This window comes from Mixophyes fleayi, chromosome 3 (assembly GCF_038048845.1).
Source record: "Mixophyes fleayi isolate aMixFle1 chromosome 3, aMixFle1.hap1, whole genome shotgun sequence".
Taxonomy (NCBI): Eukaryota; Metazoa; Chordata; class Amphibia; order Anura; family Limnodynastidae; genus Mixophyes; species Mixophyes fleayi.
The window spans coordinates 149556233-149583820 of record NC_134404.1 but is presented as its reverse complement, the minus strand read 5'-3'; the positions used below and the strand labels follow the sequence as shown (position 1 = coordinate 149583820).

General features: G+C 39.0%; 1 protein-coding gene across 2 annotated transcripts in view; it reads right to left on the bottom strand.

The window, feature by feature from the left end:
• Positions 1–1211: 1211 nt before the first annotated feature.
• LOC142144111 (isoaspartyl peptidase/L-asparaginase-like) overlaps positions 1212–27588 on the bottom strand; it is a 198401-nt gene continuing 172024 nt past the window's right edge. For both annotated transcript variants that reach the window (XM_075202571.1, XM_075202572.1), the window contains exons 5-7: positions 22076–22194; positions 14389–14499; positions 1212–1886 (exon numbers count right to left, since the gene is read on the bottom strand). In XM_075202571.1, the coding sequence (XP_075058672.1) occupies positions 1678–1886; positions 14389–14499; positions 22076–22194 (439 nt within the window). In that variant the 3' untranslated portion in view covers positions 1212–1677. The remainder of the gene's footprint in view (positions 1887–14388; positions 14500–22075; positions 22195–27588) is intronic.

Here is a 27588-nt window from a genome sequence, read left to right as displayed (position 1 = left end):
CACAGACTTCAGGACTAAATGACTGTTCACTGGATCCAGAGCGCCTGCGATAAGTACCGGCTGTACTTTGTTATTATTTTGCTTGAATTATTCTGCTACTTTTTGAGAATAAATATTTGTGCGTTGGAAACACAAATCGAGATTCGACAATCGTTATTGGATAGTGACAAAACGCTCTTAACAAAGTATACATATATGGAGTGAAAGCTTTTCAATTCATCTCCTCTAGAGGTTGGTACCATTCTATTCTATGCTGATCATTCAAAAAATATGTTGGTAAAATCACAAGTATGTAAGCAATGTTGTATTATTTAGCACACTTGGTTTTAAATGGGGTATCTTACATTTTTAGTAGATGTACTATATGTTTTTGAATGAGGCATGCAACATTTCATGACCATTCGTCTGTGTATTATTACTGATTTATTATCTTTAAAGCAGAGAAACTCAATCAGTGACTTTATGCTTGCCTCCATTCATCTACTCACATAATGATGCTGTTCCTGTTACATGCAGTTCTGTTTTCACACAAATGAACAGGTCATTATCTCTCACAAGTTAGCATTATGGTAATTTGATTGATTTGGCTGCAGAATGTTAAGTTCCTGCCTCCACCATACAGGGAAGTTAAGTATTGAAAACCTAAGGTGTTCTTACCCAAGCCAAATACACCTTAAAAAATGTAATGTACTAATAAACAAGTGAACACAGAGGTCATAATATATGTTGCAAAGTTCTGCCAGTATGTCCATAATTAGGCTATTTTTTTTTTATTCATATGTAATCATTTATACATTTCAAAATCTGTTGGCATGCAGCATAATCTTTGTCATCACTGTAGCAGACAGCGTCTTGGTATGAAATACAAGTTATTTTCTTATTTATTATTTTGGTGAGTGTCAGCTAAATGGGAGAAAGACTGAGATTGTTAGATGATTGCCCCATTCTAGTTCTATACAGCCTATATGTATGACATCACACAATGACATATATATGACAACTTACACTCAACTATATTGCAGGAGTAAGCACCGCTTAAGACATGCACGGTACTCAACCTCACTTCAGGCAAAGGGACTCGCAAGTGCATCCGTGACAGGTGTACCTTGTTTCATCAATCTATCACATTTATCACATGCCTGCCAACATAAAAAATATAATTTTATTTAAAAGGAGAATAAATTAATATATTTTTTTTGTGTCTCTGTATTCAGTTAAATATGTGTCATGAACTCTTTAATGGGTGTGATGGTACTACAATAAATATGACTCAGGGGCAAACATGGTAAATCCAAGACTGCATGTAAGTTAATGATTATAAGCAGATTTAATCACAAAAATGGTACAGATGTGTTTCAATAAAGACAAGGAGATAATTTAGAAGAATTAGAGAATTTACACCAAACTGATAAGAATATAAACTTAAAGGTACTATAGAAACTATTACTGAAATTGTAGATACGTGTAACACATGTAGTAAAAAATATTATAAAGAAATTGTAAGCATTTTGAAGGTGTAAACAAGTAATTAGAAATTAGGCATGCTAGGTAGCTTGCTATATTTCTAAGTTCTAACTACAATGTGAACCATTTAGCATGCAGGAACTATATAATGTCATTATTGTTATTATTATTATTATTATTATTATTATTATATTATTCATTTGTGTTACATCCCTATGGGTCTAACGTTTCTTGGAAAGTTTCTCCAGGGTTGAGGCCATAGGTCAGTAAATTGTTCTCCGCACTGGCCCAAGCCATTCTTTTTGTGGAAAATCTTGCTGCCCATTCACCAGATTTGCTAACAACTATTAATCCACCACTGCCATGTACCCTGTTCTTCATGTATTCTAGAGCGTGGTCTGCAGCATTCTGTGGCGTTTCACCTAATTTAAAAAAGATCCATATATTAGTTTAATTGACATAAGTTATCAATAACAATGTAAAAAAAGTTAAATATTAAAATATTGCATCTGATAATTAAAAATCTGCGTAAAACTATTAAATAAATGCACATCATTCATAAATCTATGTTGTTTCTAGGTGTGCACCACATTAAAATTGTGCTAGATCTTATACTGTATACCAAATAAGTATTTGTCATTAAGTGGTGAGATTAAAGATGAATAAAATTGTGGTAAAATTTGCGGAGCACTGTGGTGCCTTACAAATCTATGATAATAATAAAAAAAATAATAATACAAAGTGAGTATCATAGCGGATTCGCAGAGGTGTGAATTTCCGTGAATGCTTCACCATTTTGTGGAGTTCCATTCTGCACTGTCCTTGTTCATTTACATTTTGGGAATGAATAGAGCTGGGATGATGAAGGTCAGTTCATTTTGCTGTGTGGTGTGGTTGGGATAGCACTGGGAAGATTTATGGCCAAATCCCACAAGACGAAAAGTACAAAATTTCACAAAAAAATAAGTTACAAGATGATTTTTTTTTGCAGAACAGCTTTGAAAATGCTGCTTTTCTCTAGTTGAGAAATTTTAACTATCTAGGACACTTGTATCTGGGTGTAGATCTGCTCAGATTTCCTCTACATATCTTACTTGTTTTGAAATTCCAAGTGATCTTCCTCCAGGAATAGATTTCTCTTCCACTAAGAGAACCAGTTTTCAATTAAATATTTAGAAAACTAGTCTAAAAAAATGACTGACTACATAAATAAAAATACAAGCATGACCAGAGAGAGAGAGAGAGCAAGAACTGGTATTTTAAGAGTGTCAAGAATCCTGTAAAGACCAGGTACTAGTATCCAGCTAGTATGCACTCTTCAAAATTGCTGATATTCAAAACATATTTTACTTTTCATAGTACAAATTACAGTGAATCTTGATATGTTTAAAGTACATTGACATTGATGAAGCTTCTATCTATATTTTCTGGAAACACAAAATAACTAAGATACAGTATGTAGTGTTAGCATCAGCTTTTTTATTTTTCACTTTCTTTGCTTAGTGTATTGGTGTTACTAATAACATGCAGGCCCGGCGCTCCCATTAGGCAAGGTTAGGCATTTGCCTAGGGCGCCGGGCTCTGGAGGGCGCCACAGATTAAAAATTTCTTTAAAACTGTGTGGCGACCGCTGACCATACCTTTCACGGCCGCCGCACAGCTTCAGATACATCCACAGGGAGGGGGGGAGGGACTATTGCTCACCACCGCCGCCTCTCTGCTCCGTCTCCTCCCCTCCACTCACTGACTGACTGTCGGGCTTGACATCATCATCACGGCCCGACAGTGTCAGTGAGTGGAGGGGAGCAGACGGAGCAGAGAGGAGGCAAGTTAGAAGCAGGTAAGAAAAGATGCACATTTTCAAAATCGGCGCCCCCACCCTGCACACTTACACACTATTTTGTAAGTGTGCAGGGTGGGGGCGCCAATTTTGAAAATGTGCCGGGCGGGGGGGCGCCGATTTTGTAAATGTGCCTAGGGCGCCACAGACCCTAGCACCGGCCCTGATAACATGGTTTTGCATTGCTATTGTTGTGCAATATTGTTTATTACCTTTTATTAAAATAGTGTTCATGTTTTGTACTGTATTTATTTTATTTGCACATTACCTACTGAACACTTGATTGAGATATGAAACCTCTCCGCGAAAAGTAAATTGTACATACAGATTTGCTCTAAAAATTATACAACATGCCAACAATATAAGTTACAGTACAAATTCTAATTTAAATATATGGAAATAAAAATATGATCTATAAATGTGGCCAAAAACAGTGGCACAGTGGCACCTTTTTTAATAACGTACAATTTCTTTCAGAAAATTAGGATATGTTTTGATATCCACACATGTATTTCTTTGGTTTTGCAGTGGAATAATACACAAATAGCAGACAAATTTACTACCTGGTAACTTAATCACACAGAAATTCTTAAATGGACCATACATTATTAGCACCTTTTAGAAGTAGTTAGAGATAATTAAATTTCACACAGGTGATTTTCCTTCACTTTGGAATTGTACTCAACTGTGGTGATTAGCAGATGCCTGCAATATAAAAATCACTCATTAAACGTGCTTGAATAGAGAAGAGGACTCATATCCCTGTCCTGTTTCACTGTGTATACTGCAATGAGTACAGTGAAATGAAAAAAGCTAGATAATTGTCAGGGAGAAGATTGTAGCCAAGCATGGACAATCCCAGGGCTAAACATTGATCTTCACAGATCATGATGTTCCCATTTCCACCAAACCTAATGAATGTTATTAGGAAGTCTAAGGCCTGAGGCACCATAGCCAAATTCTCTGGTTGTGACTGCAAGAAAACTTGATCGAAGATTGCACCTCAAACAACTCCCAAACAGGCCCAGTATGGCCCCACTGCTGAGAGATAGACATAAGCCCTGAACTAATCAAATTTCTTTAGGGGGCGAATGTCCTTTGGATAGTTGAGACCAAATTTGAATTTTTTGGTAAACCAATCATCCCTATGTTTACAGAAAGCAAAGTGATATTTAGGTTTGCTCTAGGTGTCTTTAAAGTGTGCATGGCATAATGAAATTTGGAGATTACTAGGTAATTTTAAAGCGCAATGCTGAACCCAGTATTATAAAACTGGGTCTCCATCAAAGGCCAGGGTTTTTCAGCAGGACAATGACCCAAAACACACTTGAAAAAGCACCCAGAAATAGGTTAAGACAATATATTAAGTATAGGATGTCAATCATTTTGTCACTGCCATTTCTTTTCATTTAATAATAATAATAACAGAAATAATTGTACAGACCAAATATTTTTGTTCATTTTAACCACTAATTAGAGGAGATTGTAAAAAAAAGTGCAAGAATGCCAATATTGTTGCCCATGATTGTACCATGAAAGTTTAATTAGTGGTGATACAGATAGTAGATGCAGTTAACACTAATAGGTGAATGTCAGTAACTGTGTGCTAGTTTTGTAAATAATCTCTAATTCATTGAGTAACTGTTTGTCTGTGTATAATTCTTGGAAATGCTTGATGTGCTCTAGACATGAATTAAAGTAAATATCACCCAACAAAGCATTATGCTCTCAATTTAATATGGAAATATTTGTGAACTGCAACATACAATGATCGAGTAATACATAATGTATATTCTTCAATAGTAGTATGCATGTCTCTAAAATCACCATGTAAGGAAATCATGATAATTGATTTTTATATTTTATCTTCACTACTGAATGCTTGTCCTTTAATAATGTATATTGGAAATCAATGAGAGTCAAATCTGAATAGTGACAATATACATTCTTAAATTTGATAATTCTATTTTAATGGGGCCACTTTTCAGCTCTGATTTGTTTCATAACTTTGAATGTGTTGGCAATAGTATAGAAAAATGTCTGAATTTATTTGTCATATTTTCCTCTCCAGCATCAATTATTTATTTAGTCAGAAATGTAGCCATCATTATTAAATATGATATACTGAATAAAAATAAAATGTTCAAATTCTAAGCAGAGACTGTTCAAATGTAGACGTCCTAGGTGCAGTTTTATAAAGGCATATAGGTAAAAAGGTATAAACATACTCACTGGTACATTTTTATTGTATGCAACATATCACTATACATTTCTTTGAAAAATAAGTTTATAATGTGTAATTTGAGTTGTCAAATTTCACTAATTATAATCTTATTGTACATGTTAGCTGTAGAAGGGCAAATCGTTGGGTCCGAAGTGGAAATCAATATGAATCTCTCAAATTAAGGACAATGGAACAAATTCACAATTGACCCTGATTCGTACAATATATAAAAACACCCCTACTAGACTCAGACCAACCAAAGTTATGCAAGTAACAAAAAATGAATTATGACACCTTAAGGTTTGTCTTCACAGTCCACAAGCTAACAAACTGTGTTCTGCTAATCTGAGGTGACGATTGCATGTTGGTGAATTCGCCAAAAATCAGCGCTTCCATTTGGGAACGATACAATGGATCAAGTGGAATAAAAAATATAGGGGCATATTCAATTGTTGGGAAATCCTGCTGCGTTGAAACTACTACCGTTATTACGGTAGTAGTTAGCTGGATTTCAGCTTGCGGCTCAGGGAGCTGCGAGCTGAAATCCAGCGAGAAAATTACCGTATTAATGTTTTTTCAGCGCACTATTACCGTAATAACGGTAATAGTGCGCAGACCGCAGGATTTTCGGCGTTTCCGCCAACAATTGAATATGCCCCATAGGGTGTGTTCACCTCTTACACAAATGTTTTGGCATAATATACAGTTTAGATACATTAATTTAGAGCAAAATAAATACACTGAAGATCAATTGAAGTTGTGATTTAAGTTCAAATAATTAAATTATAACATTGTGTGTCACTAAAATATGCAAATAATTTAAAAACGTGTGCACTATAAACGGTAACCACATCATGAAGTGATAACTGTTGTCCTATTCATAAATAAGTTAACAATCAAAAAGTATTGCCCCCTGTCACGAGCCGTGGCAGTCATGACTCGCTTCCCTCACATCCTGGCTGTTACCATATCATGATTTTCGTTTTTTCATCCCAGCTGTCACCTAGGCAATGGCTGGGATATTTTCAGTATTAGCGCCGCGTCCCGGAAAATGGGCAACTGGGTGCATGCGCAATTAATATAATTACACTCAGTCTCCTCGGGCAATAGGAGGATTACTGATCTAATTAATTAGGTGGCTCATTGTAGTTATTGTGCCTGTGTGTGTCCTGACCTCTGATTGGCTGCCTTCTGTATATAAGGCAGGGAGGGCTTAGCCTTCCTGACGGTTGCGCTTGTGTAGTCAGGTGTTGCTGACCTGCTACCATGAACCTCCTGGATACTTGGCTATCTGTGACCTGATTTCCCTGTTGTGACCTGAGCTTGTTTTCTGGACTGGTTGTTTGCCTGTGCACTTTTGACCTTTTCCCTGTTTTCTGGATTTTCCGTGTTTTGTTTCCTGCCCTGACTTTCAGCTTTTATCCTGATCTTCCTTCTTCAGACCCCTGACCTAGGCCTGTCCCTTGTTTTTGCCTCCAGTAGTCCAGTTCCCTACCCTGTGCTGCGGTTATTTTGATAAGTTTCTACTATCATAGAGTTAAGTCCTGGGGGCATCTGAGTACCTCTGAATGTATCTTGTTCTACGGGAAAGGTGGCTGCTAAAGGTGAAGATCTCTACTAGTCTGGTTCTAAAAACGTATCAGATAGCCGCGGCCCTAACACCCCCATAATAAAATATTAAAATAATATTGCCCTCTAAATGTAATCATACATTTATTTGGCTCTCCTAAAATATTCTGAAAATAATTTTGCCCCATAAGAACATTATTAAATTATTTAATTCCTTAGTCCATAAATAATTATTGCTCTCATAATTAATAAGTGTAATGTTCCTCTTCTTATGCTCTGAATGGACAGACAGCGCAAACAGTATGTTGTGTGAGCTATCTCGCCTCTCACAACCAGCTCTTTTTTCTTGTGTTTTGTTTTTTCTGGTGGTTTTGCTGACACTTTGTGAAACCATAGCGTCATACATGTCATGCTTTGTTTTCTTACCTTACATGAAAAATTGGGGCAGAGTTATCTAATGTGGAGGTTTGAGAAACAGCGTTTTTGACAGGTTTGGCCGCTGGTGGCTTGAAAACCACCAAAAAGATGCAGAAAAAATGCAATAGAGTAATTTTTCCCCCAAGATTTGTATTTCATAGATTCAAAGTTGAGTCACAGCTGCTAGCTATACACACTGAATATTTATATGGCTGTGTGCCGTATTAGCATAGTGAAATTATAACATAGAGATAAATAAATGGAAATAGCAGCTATTTCAGAAATAGTTACCCATAATCTGTTTTATCAACTTCAAATGAAATGAAATGAGTTTTTCTAATGGTAATATTTATGATCTTATATGAATAATCATACAATAGAGAGATGTGTGATGGATCGTGATTTAATAATTGTTAAAATGTTCTTTGTGATGTCATCTGTAACATCATTAATGATTTTATTTTAGAAAATGGTGGGGTTTGAGATTGTGGTTTAAGCAGGCAATATAAAGATAATAAAAGGATTGTTTGGGTGCCTCTGCAGAATTCAAACGTAAATATAAGATATGTCTGCAATTATTAATACTATATTATTAACACATAACTACTATACATCCGATGTATTTATCAGTTAAAAAAAACATAATGTAGCAAGTGTGAAAGTGTAGACAACCTGTCATTCAATGCTTAGTAACATGAATCACAGACTTCCAAACATTTCTTGTAACCAGCTAAGGGAGAGATTCAAATAGCCGCGATGTTCTGAAGAAAATTGCGACTGCACATTTTTACCGTTACTACTATAAATTCTCCGCTCATTTTTCCTCGCACTTGTATGAGCCACAAGGAAAGTCTGCGGAGATTTCTTGTAAAAATCCCGATAATTGAATCTCCCCCTAACAGTCTTACTATTCTTAATTTATAAATTTTTTCCACACTCTTCCATACAGAACGCATTTAGCTCAGACATATCAGTTGTTTTGCTGGTTTGTTTGAGATCACAGATTTTCAGTAATATACAAGCGTGGTATAAAGTGCTATGAAGGTTATACCAAAGCTTAATCTTTTGTTCCTCTAATAACTTTGTGGTTGATTTTGAGGTATGTTTTTGGATCATTGTCTTTATGAAATATCCAACCTTTTTTTAACTTTCATTTCTTCACTGACTCTTTGCTTAGCTTATATTTAATAGAATAGAAACATTCTTCTTTCTACCTGGACAATATTTCTTGTGCCACAACAGCAAAACATAATAGTTCCACCACATGCTTGATGGTTGGCAAAGTGTTCTTTACTTCAAATATTTCATCTGTGCTTCTTCAAATGTATAATTTGTCAGTGTGGCCAAAAAGTTCAATATCAGTCCACAGCACTTTGTTCCCAAAAAATTCTGGTTAATCTAAGTATTGGTTTGCACACTTCAGATAATGACTTTTGTGATGAGTTCATAGGAAAGTTTTCCATGCATCGTTTTTCTGTAAGCAATAATGTACTGTCCATTAATCTGGTGCAGTTCTCTGCAGTGATACATTGGTTCTACTTTGTATTTCTGAGCAGCAATTTGTTCAGATCTCTTTTCATTTACCTTCAACTGTTCCCCATATTTTCCATTTCTTAATGATGTTTCTGACAGTGCACTGGAAATGTTTTAGATATCTTTCCCTGATTTGTAACACCAATTTACTTTAATTGTAGAATGGCTGCATAGCCAGTGATGGCTGCATAGTTAGTGTGTCTAGTTCTAAGTGTGTCAGTTACAAGTATAACAAATTTAAATAGCATAATTCGGAGTTATACCGGACATCTTATAAGTTATCAGTTTCCTCTACATCAGGCTATGAGAAGTGTCTAATCTCTGCTTCCTCTCTTTCATCAACAGGTAATTACTACAGCCTTATTGCATCAGAGTATGATCTGGAATGAAGAAAGTGCAATTTTATTTCTAATGGTAATTACTACAGCCTTATTGCAACAGAGTATGATCTGGAATTAAGAAAGTGCAATTTTATTTCTAATGGTAAATACTACAGCCTTATTGCTATGATCTGGAATTAAGAAAGTGTAATTTTATTTCTAATGGTAATTACTACAGCCTTATTGCAAGCTGTCCTTTCACTGTTTGTTTGTTTAAACCTTTTATGGCTAGTATTGGTTGGGAGAGTTCACTGAGGGCTTGATTGAAGAACACTGATAACATGTGTCTGTTAACCAGATATATTCATTGTAGAATGGCTGCATAGCCAGTGATGGCTGCATAGTTAGTGTGTCTAGTTCTAAGTGTGTCAGTTACAAGTGTAACAAATTTAAATAGCATAATTCAGAGTTATACCGGACTTACACAGGAGGAAACAGGAGAAGAACATTCTGCCTATTACCACAGGAACACTAGGACAACAGTCAGTATTCACTGGAAACTCCATATTCTACCTCTGATGTCTTCAACTCACCCTGGATACAAGATTCCATGCAGCATGAGGACTGTTTTGGACTCTGATCTTATTTTCTTCTCATCTCATGAAAGTTTGTTTTATCTGTCCGTTTGTTTTCACTGCAAAATGCCCTCTGTTTAATCAGCCTGCTGTACTACTTGCTCAGCCACTCCCTACCCATGCTACAGCTATTTCAGTCCCCTATCTCATCACTGTACATCAATTCTACTTAATGCTTTGTCTGCCATCACAAGTAGGAAGAAATGATACTGACTTTGAACCACTCTCAACTCTCATGACTCTGCAAAAACTGAGTTACTCAATCACCTGCTCTTTATTACTCTCCATTCAACACTTCCACCCATTCAACCACATGTCTCCCACATCATTACTTTATACTATCCAGACATCCATGGATAAACTACATCTACTGCACCCTAGCTCTGCACTACTTATCTGATTACACTGGGCATTGCAATTAGGTAATTCCTTTAATTCCCTCATTTTTGCTACTTGACTCATAAATCCCAATGCTTGCCAAAATATTTTTCTTTCTCTCTTTACTTGGCATTATCTTTAGGACTATATGATCCCTCACCCATCCTGCAACACACACCTCTGTCCACATTGCCCAATCATTACTTCACTCACCTCTAGTGAACACTCATGAACTCTTTTCCTATTTAAATTCAATAACTTTAACAGCCGCACCCTGCCGCCAGAAACTAAAAAGACACACATCTTACAATCATCTTTCTTACCTTTCTTCCTCCCCGCTTCTATTAGCTGGTGATATATCACCTAATCCAGGTCCCCCTCAATTCTCCCACACTCATATATCTGAACACTACAGAAATCCAGCAAACCTCAAACGCATCACCTGTCTCCCCTCTCTTCCAAGGTCCTTTAAATGTGCCCTTTGGAATGCACGTTCTGTTTGTAACAAACTTGCCTCCATTCATGATCTCTTTCTCTCAAATAACCTCAACCTTCTAGCAATAACAGAAACATGGCTCATCAATCAGACACTGCCTCACCTGCAGCCCTTTCACATGGTGGCCTCCATCTCACCCACACCCCAGACCGGGAGGCAGACAAGGAGGGGTGGTTGGACTACTTCTCTCCCCACAGTGCACATTCACAGTTCTACCAAATGTCCCATCACTCACGTTCACATCTTTTCAAGTACATGCTGTTAGGATTTTTAACCAGTTCTCTATGCGTGTTGCTGTCATCTATCGCCCCCCTGGTCCACACCAACAATTTCTTGAACAGTTCTCTGCATGGCTCCCTCACTTCTTACCTACTGACATCCCCACCATCATCATGGGTGATTTCAACATCCCTATTTCTAATCCACGATCCAATGCTGCTTCCATACTACTCTCTCTAACCTCCACACTTGACCTCTCCCATGTGGATTGAATCCGCTACTCATCAGGATGACCACTGTCTTGATCTTGTTTTCTATAGACTATGCTCAGTCTCTCATTTCCTTAACACTCCTTTCCCCCTCTCGAATCATCACCTTATTAGCTACACGCTCACCCCCAGTTCATTACTCTCCCTAGTGTCAAACTCTTCCAAGCCTCCTCACAACCGCAGGAATTTCAACTCCATTGATTTTCAACAGTTTTACAACTCTCTCCAACACCTTCTCTCCCCAATTTCTACATTCTCCTCCCCTCATCGGGCAGTACTCCATTTTCATCAAACCCTAGCAACTGCCCTTGATCAAGTGGCTCCAGTGACACTACTTACTTCGCGTAGAATCCATTGCCAACCGTGGCACACTACAGTAACACGAACTCTACAAAATCTTTCTTGTAAAGCAGAACGTCACTGGCGTAAATCTTGTACCTCTAATGATTTCATCACATATACTGATATCTACCACTCCTATAGAAATGCTCTGGACACTGCTAAACAAACCTACTTCCAATCTCTCATCTATGCTCAGGCTTCTAACCCCAAACGCCTCTTTAACACATTTAAATCTCTTCTGAATCCTCCTGCCCCAAATCCTCCAACTACCATCAGTGCACATGATCTTGCTTCCTATTTCAAGGACAAAATTGATAAGATTAGACTTGAAATGATATTGTCTCCCTTGACAAGCAATCAGCTCAATTCCTTTGTAGCACCCTCTGATACTCTCTTTTCATTTGATCCCACAAATGAAGAAGAAGGTTCTACTCTCTTCTCATCTTCCTACTCTACCTCCTGTCCTCTTAATCCCATTCCCTCACAAATTGGTATGTCCCTGTCTCCTGTACTCATTCCCCCTCTAACTAAAATCTGTAATCTATCTCTTTCTACTGGTATTTTTCCATCACTATTTAAGCATGCAGTGATTTTTCCCATTTAAAAAAAAACAGAATTCTGACCCTAACTCTCTCGTAAATTACTGCCATATCTCCCAGCTCCCATGCCCCTCCAAGCTTCTCAAGATAATTGCCTACACTCGCCTCACACACTTTCTTACAGCAAACAACCTATTGGATCCTCTTCAGTCAGGCTTTCACTCTCAACAGTCCACAGAGACTGCGCTGATAAAGGTTGTCAATGATTTGATCACAGCAAAAAATAATAACCATTACTCTCTTCTAATTCTCCTGGATCTCTCTGCTGCATCTGACACTGTTGACCACTCTCTCCTCATACAAACGTTACAATCCTTAGGTCTTGAAGGCACTGTCCTATCCTGGTTCTCATCCTTCCTATCTAATCGCTCTTTCAGTGTTAATTTCTCTGGATCCACCTCTGCTCCGCTTCCTTTATCAGTTGGAGTACCACAAGGCTCAGTCCTAGGTCCTCTGCTATTCTCTATCTACACCACTTCTCTTGGAAAACTAATAAGCTTCTTTGGATTTCAGTATTATCTCTACGCGGATGATACACAAATCTATCTATTCTCTCCTGATCTTTCACCATCTGTGTTGTCTCGCATTACTGACTGTCTCTCTGCAATTTCATCTTGGATGTCTTCTCGCCAACTCAAACTCAATCTTTCAAAAACTGAATTAATAATATTCCCACCCAAAAACAGAAGTTTCCTGCCTGACATTTATATTTCTGTTGATAATATGACCATAAATCCCATCCCGCAAGCTCGTAGCCTAGGTGTAATCCTTGACTCACAACTGTCGTTTATACCCCACATCAACTCTATATCTAAATCATGATACATACATCTAAAGAACATTTCCAGAATATGCACATATCTGACACAAGACACCGCAAAAACATTAATTCATGCACTCATTATTTCCCGCATCGACTACTGCAATTCCCTCCTTACTGGTCTTCCCAAAGTCAGACTTGAACCCCTACAATCTATTTTGCACACAGCGGCTAGATTGATTTTCCTTGCAAACCGTTCTTCCTCTGCTGAGCCACTCTGTCAGTCTCTACATTGGCTGCCTGTATTTCAACGAATCCAATATAAAATTCTTCTACTAACATATAAGGCAATCAACAAAATTGCACCGACATACATTTCCTGACTTGTCTCAAAATATCTCCCAACTAGACACCTCAGTTCTGCACAAGATCTACGTCTCTCTGCCACTCTCATCACATCCTCCCATTCTCGGTTACAGGATTTTTTACGGGACCCACTTTGTAGAATTTCCTCCCTCGCACAGTAAGACTTTCCTCTAGTCTTCAAACCTTCAAGTGTTTACTGAAAACCCAACTCTTCAGACAAGGTTATGACATTCCTCAACCACCATCTTAATCTCCCTAGATTACCCTATTACCATACTCTACACAGCTAACGCAAGACAACAACCCTCTGACCAACATTGCCCCACACACAGCCCACTCAATATTTTTACCTTTGCATTCTAGCTGGTCCATTGTGCAATATGATGTAGCACATGCCCTTGTGTTTCAAACTCCCATTTTCCTATAGATTGTAAGCTTACGAGCAGGGTTCTCTTACCTCTCTGTCTGTATGTATTACCCAGTATTGTCTTATTAATGTTTGTTTCCAATTGTAAAGCGCTACGGAATCTGCTGGCGCTATATAAATAAATGTTGATGATGAAAATAAATGTTGATGAATTTCAAATCCTCAGTTGCTTAAAGGAACCAAGATTGGAGAGAGTATACCCAATTTCCTTAGAGCTTTGAAGTATGAGAGTAGGAAGCCAACTCTGAAATTATCTTCCCCTTGCTTAATGCTTGGTCTAACTAGTCAAGAAGTACATTTTGAAGCCTTAAAACAATATTAATGAATCAACTGGAAGGGTGCTTGAACTGTTGCACATGCCACATCCACCGTTTGTTTTCAAACTTTCAAATTTGGCAAATACATAGTAATTGTCCACTAAAATGGGAATAAATATGTGTGTATGTGTGTGTGCACATAAAACATGTATGTATACACATATTTGCCTCACATATGTTGAACTTATAGAAACAAAGAAATATTAACCTTACCTCGTTGCATATTAAAAAGTACAAGTCTTGCAAGTGTAACTTTCATAATGGATTCTCCATGCCCAGTTGTAGATACAGCACCACAAAAGTTGTCAGCATATGCACCAGAGCCTTGCAAGAAAAAAACATCAAGTTAAATATTTTTTTAAAAAAAATAAGATTTACCAGTGCACAAAAATACATCTATGCATTATAGATTTAATTTTCATTTAAAGACCATTTTACATAGACTGCACACCAAAAAGCAAAAATGGCATAGATCTTTCAAAAGATTTTTTTGTTTCATTAGTCATAATTATTTTTATTTCTTCCAACTATGCACAATATAAATTACATTTTACCATATGAGTATGTTAATAATACAGGTTGCTGCATTGTTTCATAACTGTTTCCAGTACTTTTTAAACATGTATAAAATGCAAATCAAGCAACAAATGTATCCAATGCCAAATAACTGTAGTGAAAAGTTACAAAGCATTTCTAATTCTAGTAATCCTCTACCAGATATACATTGGCAACTGTTGACAAAACATATTTTAAGGTAGCAGTAAGCAATCAAATAAAAAGCAAACTACTTCTGGACAGTGTTTTTATTTTGATGTATGTCCAGATCCTTTCTATGCTTGGTAGAACTTAATTGATAATCAAATCATTTTGGCAGTAATCAAGTTTTAATATGGAGATTTAAATGAAGTATTTACAAGATACTAGTGGACTTCGCCAAATGCCAGAATTCAATATAAATGTGCTTGTCTAAAAAACAAAATTAGAGTCATTCTCATTTAGACTCTTGAAAGACTGTATTTATATAACATCTGGTTATCCAATGGACTATATACAGTATTTATCTTATATGAAATAAAATTCTTATGCTATTTTTATATATTTTTTACATTTGTAGCAGAATATAATTCAGATATACAAATATCAGACAAGAGATCAAATGTTGGTGAAATATTAAAAAAACAAATAATGAGTATACAAACAAAGAATGATAGATTAAAAACTAGACGGACCCTTCAGTGTACCTCAAAGCATATATATTGGAATTGTTAGTATCACTAATACTGGGAGTAGATTACACTCTACTGCTGAAAATTTGTTCAATATATCACTGATCATCCAATCATGGATACTAGCAGTGTTGTTGTAAAGTCCCACTAGATATCTAACCCATTAACATTGGTTCTACCTAATCTTCAGTTAAGTTATATATGGCTTGGAGAGTAATATATATTCTGCCACCAACAGGGCCGGACTGGCCATCTGGCACTTCTGGCAAATGCCAGAAGGGCCGATGGCTGGATGGGCCGGCCCAACTCCTCCCATCTTCTTGGTGGCTGGTTCCTCCCCGCGATTTTCGGGGGTGGGGGGGGAAGGGGTGCCACGATTTTCGCGAGTGTGCAGCGATTTTTTGGGGGGGGGGGGCGATTTTCGGGGAGGGGGGCTGCGATTTTTACGGGGGTGCCACAATTTTTTTGGGGGGGGAGAGGGAGGGGGGGGGTCGCGGGGGTGCCCTCATTCTCGCGCGGGGGGGGGGGGGTCAAGAGTGTGAAAGAGCCATGGGGTGCTGGGAAAGGGGGTGAGATAGCCAGGGGGTGCTGGGAGAGGGGGTGAGAGCCAGGAGGTGCTGTGAGAGGGGGTGAGAGCCATGGGGTGCTGGGAGAGGGGGTGAGAGCCATGGGGTGCTGGGAGAGGGGGTGAGAGCCAGGGGGTGCTGGGAGAGGGGGTGAGAGCCATGGGGTGCTGGGAGAGGGGGTGAGAGCCATAGGGTGCTGGGAAAGGGGGAGAGATAGCCAGGGGGTGCTGGGAAAGGGGGTGAGATAGCCAGGGGTGCTGGGAGAGGGGGTGAGAGCCATGGGGTGCTGGGAAAGGGGGTGAGAGCCAGGGGGTGCTGGGAGAGGGGGTGAGAGCCATGGGGTGCTGGGAAAGGGGGTGAGATAGCCAGGGGGTGCTGGGAGAGGGGGTGAGAGCCAGGGAGTGCTGGGAGAGGGGGTGAGAGCCATGGGGTACTGGGAAAGGGGGTGAGATAGCCAGGGGGTGAGAGCCAGGGGGTGCTGGGAGAGGGAGTGAGAGCCATGGGGTGCTGGGAAAGGGAGTGAGAGCCATGGGGTGCTGGGAAAGGGGGTGAGATAGCCAGGGGGTGCTGGGGGAGGGGGTGAGAGAGCCGAAGGGGAAGGGGGTGCTGGGAGAGGGAGTGAGAGAGCCAGGGGGTTCTGGAAGAGGGGGTGAGAGAGCCAAAGGGGAAGGGGGTGCTGGGAGAGGGGGTGAGAGAGCCAAAGGGGAAGGGGTACTGGGAGAGGGGGTGAGAGAGCCAAAGGGGAAGGGGGCACTGGGAGAGGGGGTGAGAGAGCCAAAGGGGAAGGGGGTTCTGGGAGAGGGGGTGAGAAAGCCAAAGGGGAAGGGGGCGCTGGGAGAGGGGGTGAGAAAGCCAGGGTGAAGGGGGCGGTGGGAGAGGGGGTGAGAGAGCCAGGGTGGAACGGGGTGCAGGAAGAGGAGTGAGAGAGCCGGGGGGTAGAGGGTGCAGGAAGACATGTGAGAGAGCCAGGGGAGTAGGTGGTACAGGAAGATGTGTGAGAGCCAGCGGAGAAAGGAGAGAGGGACAAAGGAGAAGATGGTGCAGGGGCATAGGTAAAAGAAAGTGTAAAGGGAGAGACATCTTAAGAATTTGAATGTCAGGGATGCAGCTATCATAAAACACAAGTAATAATGAAGAATGGAAATGCACAGAGGGGACAAGTGTTAAAAAAAATAAAAAATCAAGCCTTCATACTCCATTCACTTATATTTTCTATACCCCCACTCCTAAATTTCTGCTTCGACCACTGCCCTCTATTCCTGCTCCCGACTGCCTGTGTGAGCTGACAGCTGCTGATCCCTCCTCGCCCAGCGCGCCCAGTAGGAGAACAGAACACAGGATGCCATAATCAGGTAAGTTCATATATTTTCTCGTGTGCAATATGTTTTTAACCATCCTTTCTTGAACTGGGGACACTAAAGCGTATCCAATAATGTTTAACACTATGTATTGCTTATTATTGCGCTGTAATGTTTTTTGCATATTTATCTGTACAGAGATTTTTAATTAAGAGGAAAAAACATTGCTTGTCATAAATTTTATCTGTAATTGTGTCAATATATCTATTTTTGTTTGCATTGTAAATGATGTATTAAGCTGCTCTTGGGACTCACACTCAGTATCTGATATGCTGTACCAATTTTTATTTGTGAATGAGTTTTTGTCTGAGCTTTACTAATGATTTGGGGCACTACTATGGCATAATGTTATTTGGGGTCACTATTGTGGCATAATATGATTTGGAGGCACTACTATGCCATAATATGATTTGTGGGCACTTCTGCATGACCAAATATGAATTGAGGGTAATACTATGTGGCATAATATGACCTAGGGGCACTACGATGTGGTATAATATGAACTGGGCACACTACGTTGTGGCATCATATGAACTTCTGCCAAAGGCAAGTCTTTCATTGTTGAATATGATGGGAGCCCAAAGAAGTTGCTGTTTCGGGGCCCAAAATTCCTCTTGTCAGCCATGCCTGTGAGTCAAGGGGGTAGACGTCTCCAGGTAAATAATCTAAATGTTTCCTAACTAATCAAACTGATGGATCACATACAATTAATTTCTCACCCACCTCCTCTATCCCCCTTAATTTATATACTGTGTTATTTAAAATGAATAGAAAAGACGCATATCCAATTACTGTAGTAAAACAAAAATATTTTTCTCTTACATTTTGCTGTAGATGAAAATATTTTTAATGCGGCCGTGTGGGTTCAACTGATCATTCAATAGTTATGTTTTTTTAGATATATGTTATTTTTATTTCATGTGGAATGATTCATGAAAATTCTGCCATTACTATTTAATTGAGGGAAAATGGTACCTGTTACCTATGTGTGTGTGTAAGTACTCTGTTCGTTGTTGCTATTTTGTGGGAGATTTGAAAAAAGCAAAACATTGTTTCCTACAGTGGCGTCTGTATAATTGGTGGTATTGCTGTATGGGGTGGCGTGGTGGTGGCAATGTGGGGGGTGATGCTGGATGCTGTAATGTGGGGGGTGATGCCGGTTGCTGTAATGTGGGGGGTGATGCCGGTTGCTGTAATGTGGGGGGTGATGCTGGATGCTGTAATGCGGGGGGTGATGCCGGTTGCTGTAATGTGGGGGGTGATGCCGGTTGCTGTAATGTGGGGGGTGATGCTGGTTGCTGTAATGTGGGGGGGTGATGCTGGTTGCTGTAATGTGGGGGGTGATGCTGGATGCTGTAATGTGGGGGGTGATGCCGGTTGCTGTAATGAGGGGGGGTGATGCTGGATGCTGTAATGTGGGGGGTGATGCCGGTTGCTGTAATGTGGGGGGTGATGCCGGTTGCTGTAATGTGGGGGGTGATGCTGGATGCTGTAATGTGGGGGGTGATGCTGGTTGCTGTAATGTGGGGTTGATGCCGGTTGCTGTAATGTGGGGTTGATGCCGGTTGCTGTAATGTGGGGGGTGATGCCGGTTGCTGTTATGTGGCGGTGATTGATGTAGTATGAGTGTGTGTGGGGGGTTATTTATTGGTGTAATTTGGGTACTAATAATGTATTGTCATGGTATTTATTGATGTAATTGGGATGCTAACAATGTAATGTTGAGGGTCATTAGGAGAAATAAATACCCCCCCCCCCACACACACTCATACTACATCTTGTTGTACTGCGCCAGCATCAGTGTGCAACAATATAGTGCATGGAGCCCACAACACGTGGGCCTGTGAGCTTTAAATGCCAGGGCTGATCTTTAGTCCCAGTCCGGCCCTGGCTACCAATCTTGCTGGTCATAGAGGAGCAGTGATTGTCAAAAAGAAGTATGTAGTTTGTGCAATAATAATAAGAAGGATTATGTCTCTTTATATATATAAAATGAAAATGCCTGTATCAGATCATGGGGTATATTTACTAAACTGCAGGTTTGAAAAGTGGAGATGTTGCCTATAGCAACCAATCAGATTCTAGCTGTCATTTTGTAGAATGCACTAAATAAATGATAGCTAGAATCTGATTGGTTGCTATAGGCAACATCTCCACTTTTTCAAACCCGCAATTTAGTAAATCTAGCCCCTAATTTCACATATTAGTAATAAAGTATTACAGTTTATTCCCTAAAGGTCAACGGTATCATGTTTCCTGATTAGATATATCACATCTTTATATATGTTGGTAATTACATGTTACATTATATTACATCAGAAAATAATAATGTCCTTTATATTAGATATAGGAGCTCTAAATATGGCATATACATTGATCTAGATTGAAATTCCAAATGAATAGTGGCCACATTGTATCCCACACCTCCGACCTCTATTGGGAGCTAAATGGCAGTCTTTTCTAATAGGCGCTATCAGAGTGGCAGAATTAAAATATGTCTACCGCTCATGTACAATCCTAATACTATTGCCAATTTATAGAGCCGTTGCTAAATAAACTAGATCCTGTTATTAATTCTGAGAGGTGTGGATACTAACATTGGTATGATAATCACCACTGCTGTAAAGCCGCTATAGGGCACTACGTCCGGATCTGTGGCGTCAAGAATGACGTCACTACGCCCGACGTACGTTTCGCCTGCAGCTTTAACGAAGGATAACACGATTGTCTCCCATGTCTATCTTTTATATCGTTTCCAGTCAATCTGGTGTTACAATAACTCAAAGTTCCTTTGAGTTATAGTCAGAATGTCATGCATGCCAAAACCAAATGGGGATGCTAGGCATGGGGAGTTTTGTCAAGACTTTGTGTAATGTTATAACTAATACTACTGTGCCTTATATCCTCCCAGATGATGTGTATTATATTTGTGGGAGAAGGGCCTACACATGGTTAACTACACATGGTTAACTACACACGATGAAATTTCTGATATCCATAGAATGACCTCACCTCCATACGTATATCCACAGTATGAATACCGTGGCAAATGAAACATGATTCCAGGTGAAGAACCTGCAGTTAAAAAGTTAATTGCTGAAACTATATGATTTCAAATTATGGTCACATTGGACCCTACCAAGACCACTCAGGGAAGTCTAAATTTTAAGTATATACAAAACCTGGCTAAATTGATTGACAATATTACCGAGATGTATGACGGCACCTTCAGGTATATGGATAAGGAGCTACAGGCTTACAAAAAGGAGTTAGTTCAACATAGGCTGGTTTTAAATTATCTTACATCTATTACTGGTGGATACTGTGTTACGTTAGCTACCCAATTTGGTGTTGTGTTTTACATACATCACCAATAATACAGATGATCCAAAAGAAGTAATTAACCATAAGATAAACAAAATCTTACAGTTAAAATAGGAATTCCTAAAGAATCATAATTCTTCATTGTATGAAATTGGAGAAAAGGTAGCGGGATGGTTTTCATGGTTAAACACAGCAATATGGTTCTCAGGTCTGAGGCAATGGGTACAAGAAATGATTGCTAGTATAGGTGAGCTCCTTATCCTTATGTTGCCGTCTTTGTAGTAATTGACTTATGTGTCAGATGTGTTCCTACTGTGTTGAAGTGTGGTAAACTTTCGACTGAGGTGACCCTGGAAAATGAGGTAGGTGGGGAGTGTCTAGGCTGCCACTCTGATTGGCCCTCTTATAATAAATTATGTTGCATATGAATTGCATCACAACTGATTGCAATCTACAGAAATTATTAATGTACTTCTTTCATCCAATTATTTATCTACCTTTGACAGATCCACCCTTTGAGAATATACCCAACACTGTCACCTGGTCAAGATTCTATTGCAGAATCATAGTAGTATACTTCATTATCAGTGACATCTGTCCTCCATAACACCATTACATTCCACAGAGACAGGTAGCAGTTCAGTTAATGCAGAGGCACAACACTATAACCGGGAGGGAGGCTAAGACCTCCCTGCCTTAAATACAGAAGAGGGCCAATCAGAGTGTCAGCCTAGACCCTCCCCTCCTACCTCAGGAGGCAGTGAATTAAATAGATAAAAGCCAGCTGACAGGCTAATTGCCAGGATGCGGCAGCAGAGAGGACAGTGCCCTGGTCTTTCTGGCAATGGCTGGGACTCGACATCTGAAAGTGATGTCTCAGCTGCCAGGACATTAGCCGTGAACAAGATCTACTCAAATCGTTGCGGCTCATGATATCTGTGAAGACATTCCTTAGACTTCTCAACTTAATTGAAGCTAAGTAACAAAATTATTATTAAATCATTATATATATATATATATATATATATAAATTGTGTCAATGGTACATTCTTTTTTGTGTTAGTATTTCAGGATTGTAATCTTAGTAACCCTGCTACACATATCGTTACTCGCAATATCAAGGCTGATGCCGTTTCAAAGCAGTTTGTAACCCCAGGAGCCTCTTCTCGTGTTTCAGAGTGAGAAAAGTAAAAAGTACATTTTTTTTCTTGACAGTAATCAACACTATGTACAATACAGTTGTATTTCATTTTAATAATTATTGCCCAGGCCCTGTAGAGTTCTCTAGCAAACCACCAATGGATATATAGCCAATTTACCTACATACTAAAGTGTTTACTTTCACTGTTGTTTTCATATGTCTTGTTCTTCTGTTCTGTTTGACAAATATTTTATGAATTTGGCTTATTTTTTTAATGACTCATACCAACAATTGGACTGTCTCCAACACGTCCAACCATTTTATTTGTTATCCCTCCAGTTGATGTGCCACATGAAAGGTTGCCCTCTGAATCAATTGCTACTGCTCCAACCGTATCATGCATCCTAATAAAAAAAAAAGGTAGAATATATAAGAACATAAGATAGAGTACTCCACAATTAATCATTTAGGGCATATTCATTCAGTGTCTAGGACTGCATCAACTCTATAATATGTCTCAGGATTTGGCCTTAAGTGTTCCCATCCCTACCCCCAACCACACCACACAGCAGAAGGAAGTGAACGCTATCATGTCAGCTCTAGGTATTACACAAAATGCAAATTTTCAAATACATTGAGAAATGGAATTCCCTCCTTACTGGTCTTCCCAAAGTCAGACTTGAACCTCTACAATCTATTTTGCACGCAGCGGCTAGACTGATTTTCCTTGCAAACCGTTATTCCTCTGCTGAGCCACTCTGTCAGTCTCTACATTGGCTGCCTGTATTTTAACGAATCCAATATAAAATTCTTCTACTAACTTATAAGGCCATCAACAAAATTGCACCGACATACATTTCCTCACTTGTCTCAAAATATCTCCCTCCTCGACACCTCCGTTCTGCACAAGATCTACGTCTCTCTTCCACTCTCATCACATCCTCTAGTCTTCAAACCTTCAAGCGTTCACTGAAAACCCACCTCTTCAGACAAGGTTATGATATTCCTCAACTACCATCTAAATTCCCTAGATTACCCTATTACCATCCTCTACACAGCTAACGCAAGACAACAACCCTCTGACCAACATTGCCACACACACAGCCCACTCAATACTTTTATCTTTGCATTTTAGCTGGTCCATTGAGCAATATGATGTAGCACATGCCCTTGTGTTTCAAACTCCCATTGTCCTATAGATTGTAAGCTTGCGAGCAGGGTTCTCTTACCTCTCTGTATGTATTACCCAGTATTGTCTTATTAATGTTTGTTCCCAATTATAAAGCGCTGCGGAATCTGCTGGCGCTATATAAATAAATGTTGATGATGATGATGATGATGGAAAGATGAAGCAAAAGCAGAAATGGAAGATTGTACCATCAGAACTTGGCATTTCTACAATATGGTTTGTTGCTAAACTCGATCTTGTGGTTTTTTTTAAAGGCATGTAAATTGGGCAAATGCACATCCGTATTCAACAAGGAGCGGATAGGAAGATATCTTTTTTTGTTGAATATGTGTCTAGGTATGGTCTGGTCTAACAGACTATACACTGTATTATACATCCAATACATATATAAAATATAAAGTCACAAAGGAATGCACAGAAAAAAATTAAATTAATGTCACCTGGCCAATGCATTAAAAAAAGAAAAAAAATGTTTTCTTCAATCCCCATCCCCCAATAAAATACATTTATTAGTATGTTATGAATGTCTCCTGTCAGTATTCGCAATATGAAGACCATGGAAATTAATGTGAATGAAACAAAGTGGTTTAATTTAAACACAGGTCACACAGGTAAAAATGAGATGCAGTTAATGGTAAGGCTTTTAACACAAGTCCATTGAAACAGGATACCAGGATTACCAGATTAGTTGAGGAACAGGAGTACTGGATACCTGGCACACAGGTTTAAGTACAGGTTTGTTACAATAAGCAGGTTTAGTTGGAGATGCTGAATATCAGGCACAACAGAAGGACTTCAGGTACAGGTTGTTAGGATAACCAGGTTTACCTGAGGAACTGGAGACCAGACACAACTGGATGACTGCGGGTGCATGTTGTCAGGATAACCAGATTTAGCTGGGAAGCTGGAGACCTGGCACAACAGGATGACTGCATGTACAGGTTGTTAGAATAACAATGTTTATCTGAAGAGCTGGAGACACAGCACACCAGGATAACTGCAGGTACAGATTATCAGGATAACCAGTTTTGTTGAGAGTTGATCATTTGATAATGCAGGGTATTTGCAGAAAGATATGCACTTTGACAATGCAGGGTACTTGCAGAGAGATGATCAGTTGGTAACACATGTTCTAGCTTGTATGCGCTAGTGCAAGTGATACAACAGTAAAACATTTACTTTTGAAATGCCCAAAGCTTAAATCGGACTTTGCTGTGAGTACTCGAGCATGGTACACTCTTACTGTACTTTGACTACATGCATACACCAAGTACCCTCCCTGTTCCGCCCATAAAATCATAGGCTGTAGTAAGGGTCCTTTGTGCTTTGCGTTCACTAGTGTCTACTCCGCTTCTGGTCATGTGCACAGGGCTTTTTTCGCAAGATGGCATGTATCGGCATTTACATTACTGAATCAATCAGGACCTGGACGTCCAAAGAAAGGATATTCAAGCTTTTAAGACAACAGTAAATTGTACTTCACTATGTAAAGTAATAAATCCAATTCACCTTAATATTATTACATGTACTGAATCCTTACACTGTACATTTTCTACATAAATGAGTCTTGTTAGTATTTCTTAATATTCAGTGTCACTTTTATGTCTACAAATGTAATCCAGATTATTTCTCCATATGCCTGAGACTCTTGTCAGGAATATCAGGAATAGCCATTTTAACATTAATACTATTTATTTTTATTGTAATCTATGGAATCATGATGAACAGGACAGTCAATGTGATCAGCACAACTATTACACAACAATTTATATATTCAACATATTTTATTGAAATTTCCCACTATGTCACAAAACAGTAGTTTTTCCATCGTGCCAACAATATTTGAGTTCTAAATGTTCTGTGATCATTGGAAGATGTTTCTTATTAAGGGAGCATTGTTCACAAAAGTGTTGGTAATGAAGTTTAAACACTGTGACACTTTGCCACACTGGGGAAATAGCAGACTATTTTTATTGTTACCCAGTAGGGAATCACACTATTTTATGTTATCAGTAGTGGTGTTACTGACATATTTTCTGATTAGCTTGGCTATATCATGGTAGTTACCTTATCATATTCAGCTAAATGTTATGTAACATGTACTGTTTTTAAAATAATATTGATCTTGTGTAATGTGTCTTAAATTGTAGCCTCCATCTAAGTGGTCACCATTTAAAAATATAAAATTATAGCCATTTTTTTGTCTTCACTAAATAACAAACCTTTTTAATGGAAAACAGTTAATTTCAGACATGTGTCAACATCATTACATAATGGACTGGAAGGGCCACTGATACTAAAAGACAAGTAGACTCATTATGATTAAGGTATTGTAGCATTTATACACAAGTGTGAAATCTCCCATATACTAATAGAATATAATATATTTTATATAGTCAGTAATTTGACTGGATAGATTATCACAGTCATAGGAGGTTCTGATTGGCTTCCTACATTTTTTTAAATGGTAAATCCACTAATAAATTATTTTGCCTAATTAAAATCTTTGTACTAGGTACTACAACTTAATGGGAAAAATCTACTGCTACTAGACTGAACAAGACTGAGGCTCTTCACATAAACCCCCACTCAGTCACAGGCCTGTGCTATTGGCAATAATATAATTGTTGCCCCTGTTTTAGAATGTAGCACTTGAATTTTAACATATGGATTACAGTTGTGTAATAACTACCTAGAATAAGACTCGATGCCATTGACTTTGTAAATATTTTAACATGAATACTTAATAATGAAATAGGCTGACACAATTCACATCACTGCCCTTTTATGGATTAGAAATAAGCATTACAGCTGCATCATACATAACTGTAGATAGATGACTAGAGATGTGGTCAGTAGTGATGAAATATCAAGCAGATCGAGTTCAAGCAGGCCCGGCGCTCCCATTAGGCAAGGTTAGGCACTTGCCTAGGGCGCCGGGCTCTGGAGGGCGCCTGGAGGGCGCCACAGTATTCTAAAATGCTTTAAAACTGTGCGGCGACCGCTGACCATACCTGTCACGGCCGCCACACAGCATTCAGATGGACGGGGAGGGGGGGGGAAGAGGCTATTTTGCAGCCACCGCCGCCTCTCTGCTCCGTCTCCTCCCCTCCACTTACTAGTGTCAGTGAGTGGAGGGGAGGAGACGGAGCAGAGAGGCGGCGGTGGTGAGACAAGGTAAGGAGAGGAGGGAGGAGGCGATTTTTGCGGGGGGGGGGGGTGCGCCGCTTTTTTAACAATGCCTAGGGCGCTGTGGACCCTAGCACAGGCCCTGAGTTCAAGGTGGAGCAGATCATTTTGCAGAGATGTGAAATTCTAGCGACACAATCTTTGAGGTCCTCTTTTAGTTTGCTGTACTCCAGAATACCATTCCACACTGTAATCGTAATTGTAAATTCACATTTGGCAGAATAAATAGAACTGGATCAACAACAGTCAATTAATCTGCTCTTTGGTATGGTTGGGGAAGGAATAGGGATAGGATTAGCACAGCAAACCACTACAAGAATACTGCTTCCACCCCATAGCCATTATTCCAAGACCTATGGGTGGGGATAGTGTGTTTAAGTCAATTAGCTCCAGCCTGTAATGCAGCTTTAAAATGTATCAAGCCCAAAATACAATAGTAAAAGATAATGGGGATCATTTAAAGGTGAACGCATATACACCTTTGCCATGGATTGGAAAGGATGCATACAAGAAAAAACGTCCTTGCTATGTAGAGTCGGAAACATTTTTCGATGCGAACAACTCAAAGAGTAGTCGATTTTTCATGCTAAAACTACTGTCTTTACTTTATCTATTACTGCACACTAGATTAGTATCAGTTTCTGAATTAAATACAGTTACTCCACTTTGAAAAACTACATGCAGTAACTAATAGATTTATTGCGTAACTAAGTAATTCAATTGTTGAAATAGGTGCACATGGAGTTTACGCAGAGCTACAGTAAGAATGAAATTGATTTCCATTATAGAAAACCCAGTGTGTGCGCTTGATGATTAAGCATTCAATTGTTTCCAATTCAACTATTAATCCAAAACTATTGAAAAATCTAGCAACGTCATAAATACAGAAGTTCATTCAGTCCTTAAGCAAGATACCACTTTCTTAAGCAACAAAAGAGTGATATTTAAACTTTAATTAAAAATAAAATGGAGTTAAATAAAAAAGTACATACACAATTAACACTAATGCTGCTATTATTGTTTGATAAACTTGAATTTGAAGCTTGTCTTTTCTTTAGGATACACATCATAGAAGCACAGGCTATATAAATTTTTATATAAATATATATATATATATATATATATATATATATATATATATATACATATATACAAGTTAACCCGTGCATGATACTCATGCATTCTAGTCAAATCAAGCTACTTAAGGTGTTAAAAAGGTTATTGTCATGCATTTGGGGCTAGGCCAGGCCTCCTCAGGGGAAGAGCGTTACTTCCCGACGTAAGCACCCTTTTTTAACGTGGTTTTGTCCACATGTCACCACCTCATCATTCTTCTCCATCACCTCATCCTTCATCTTCATCACCTCATCCTTAATCTCCATCGTCTTACTGTTCTAAAACCTCTCGATACACAACGGTT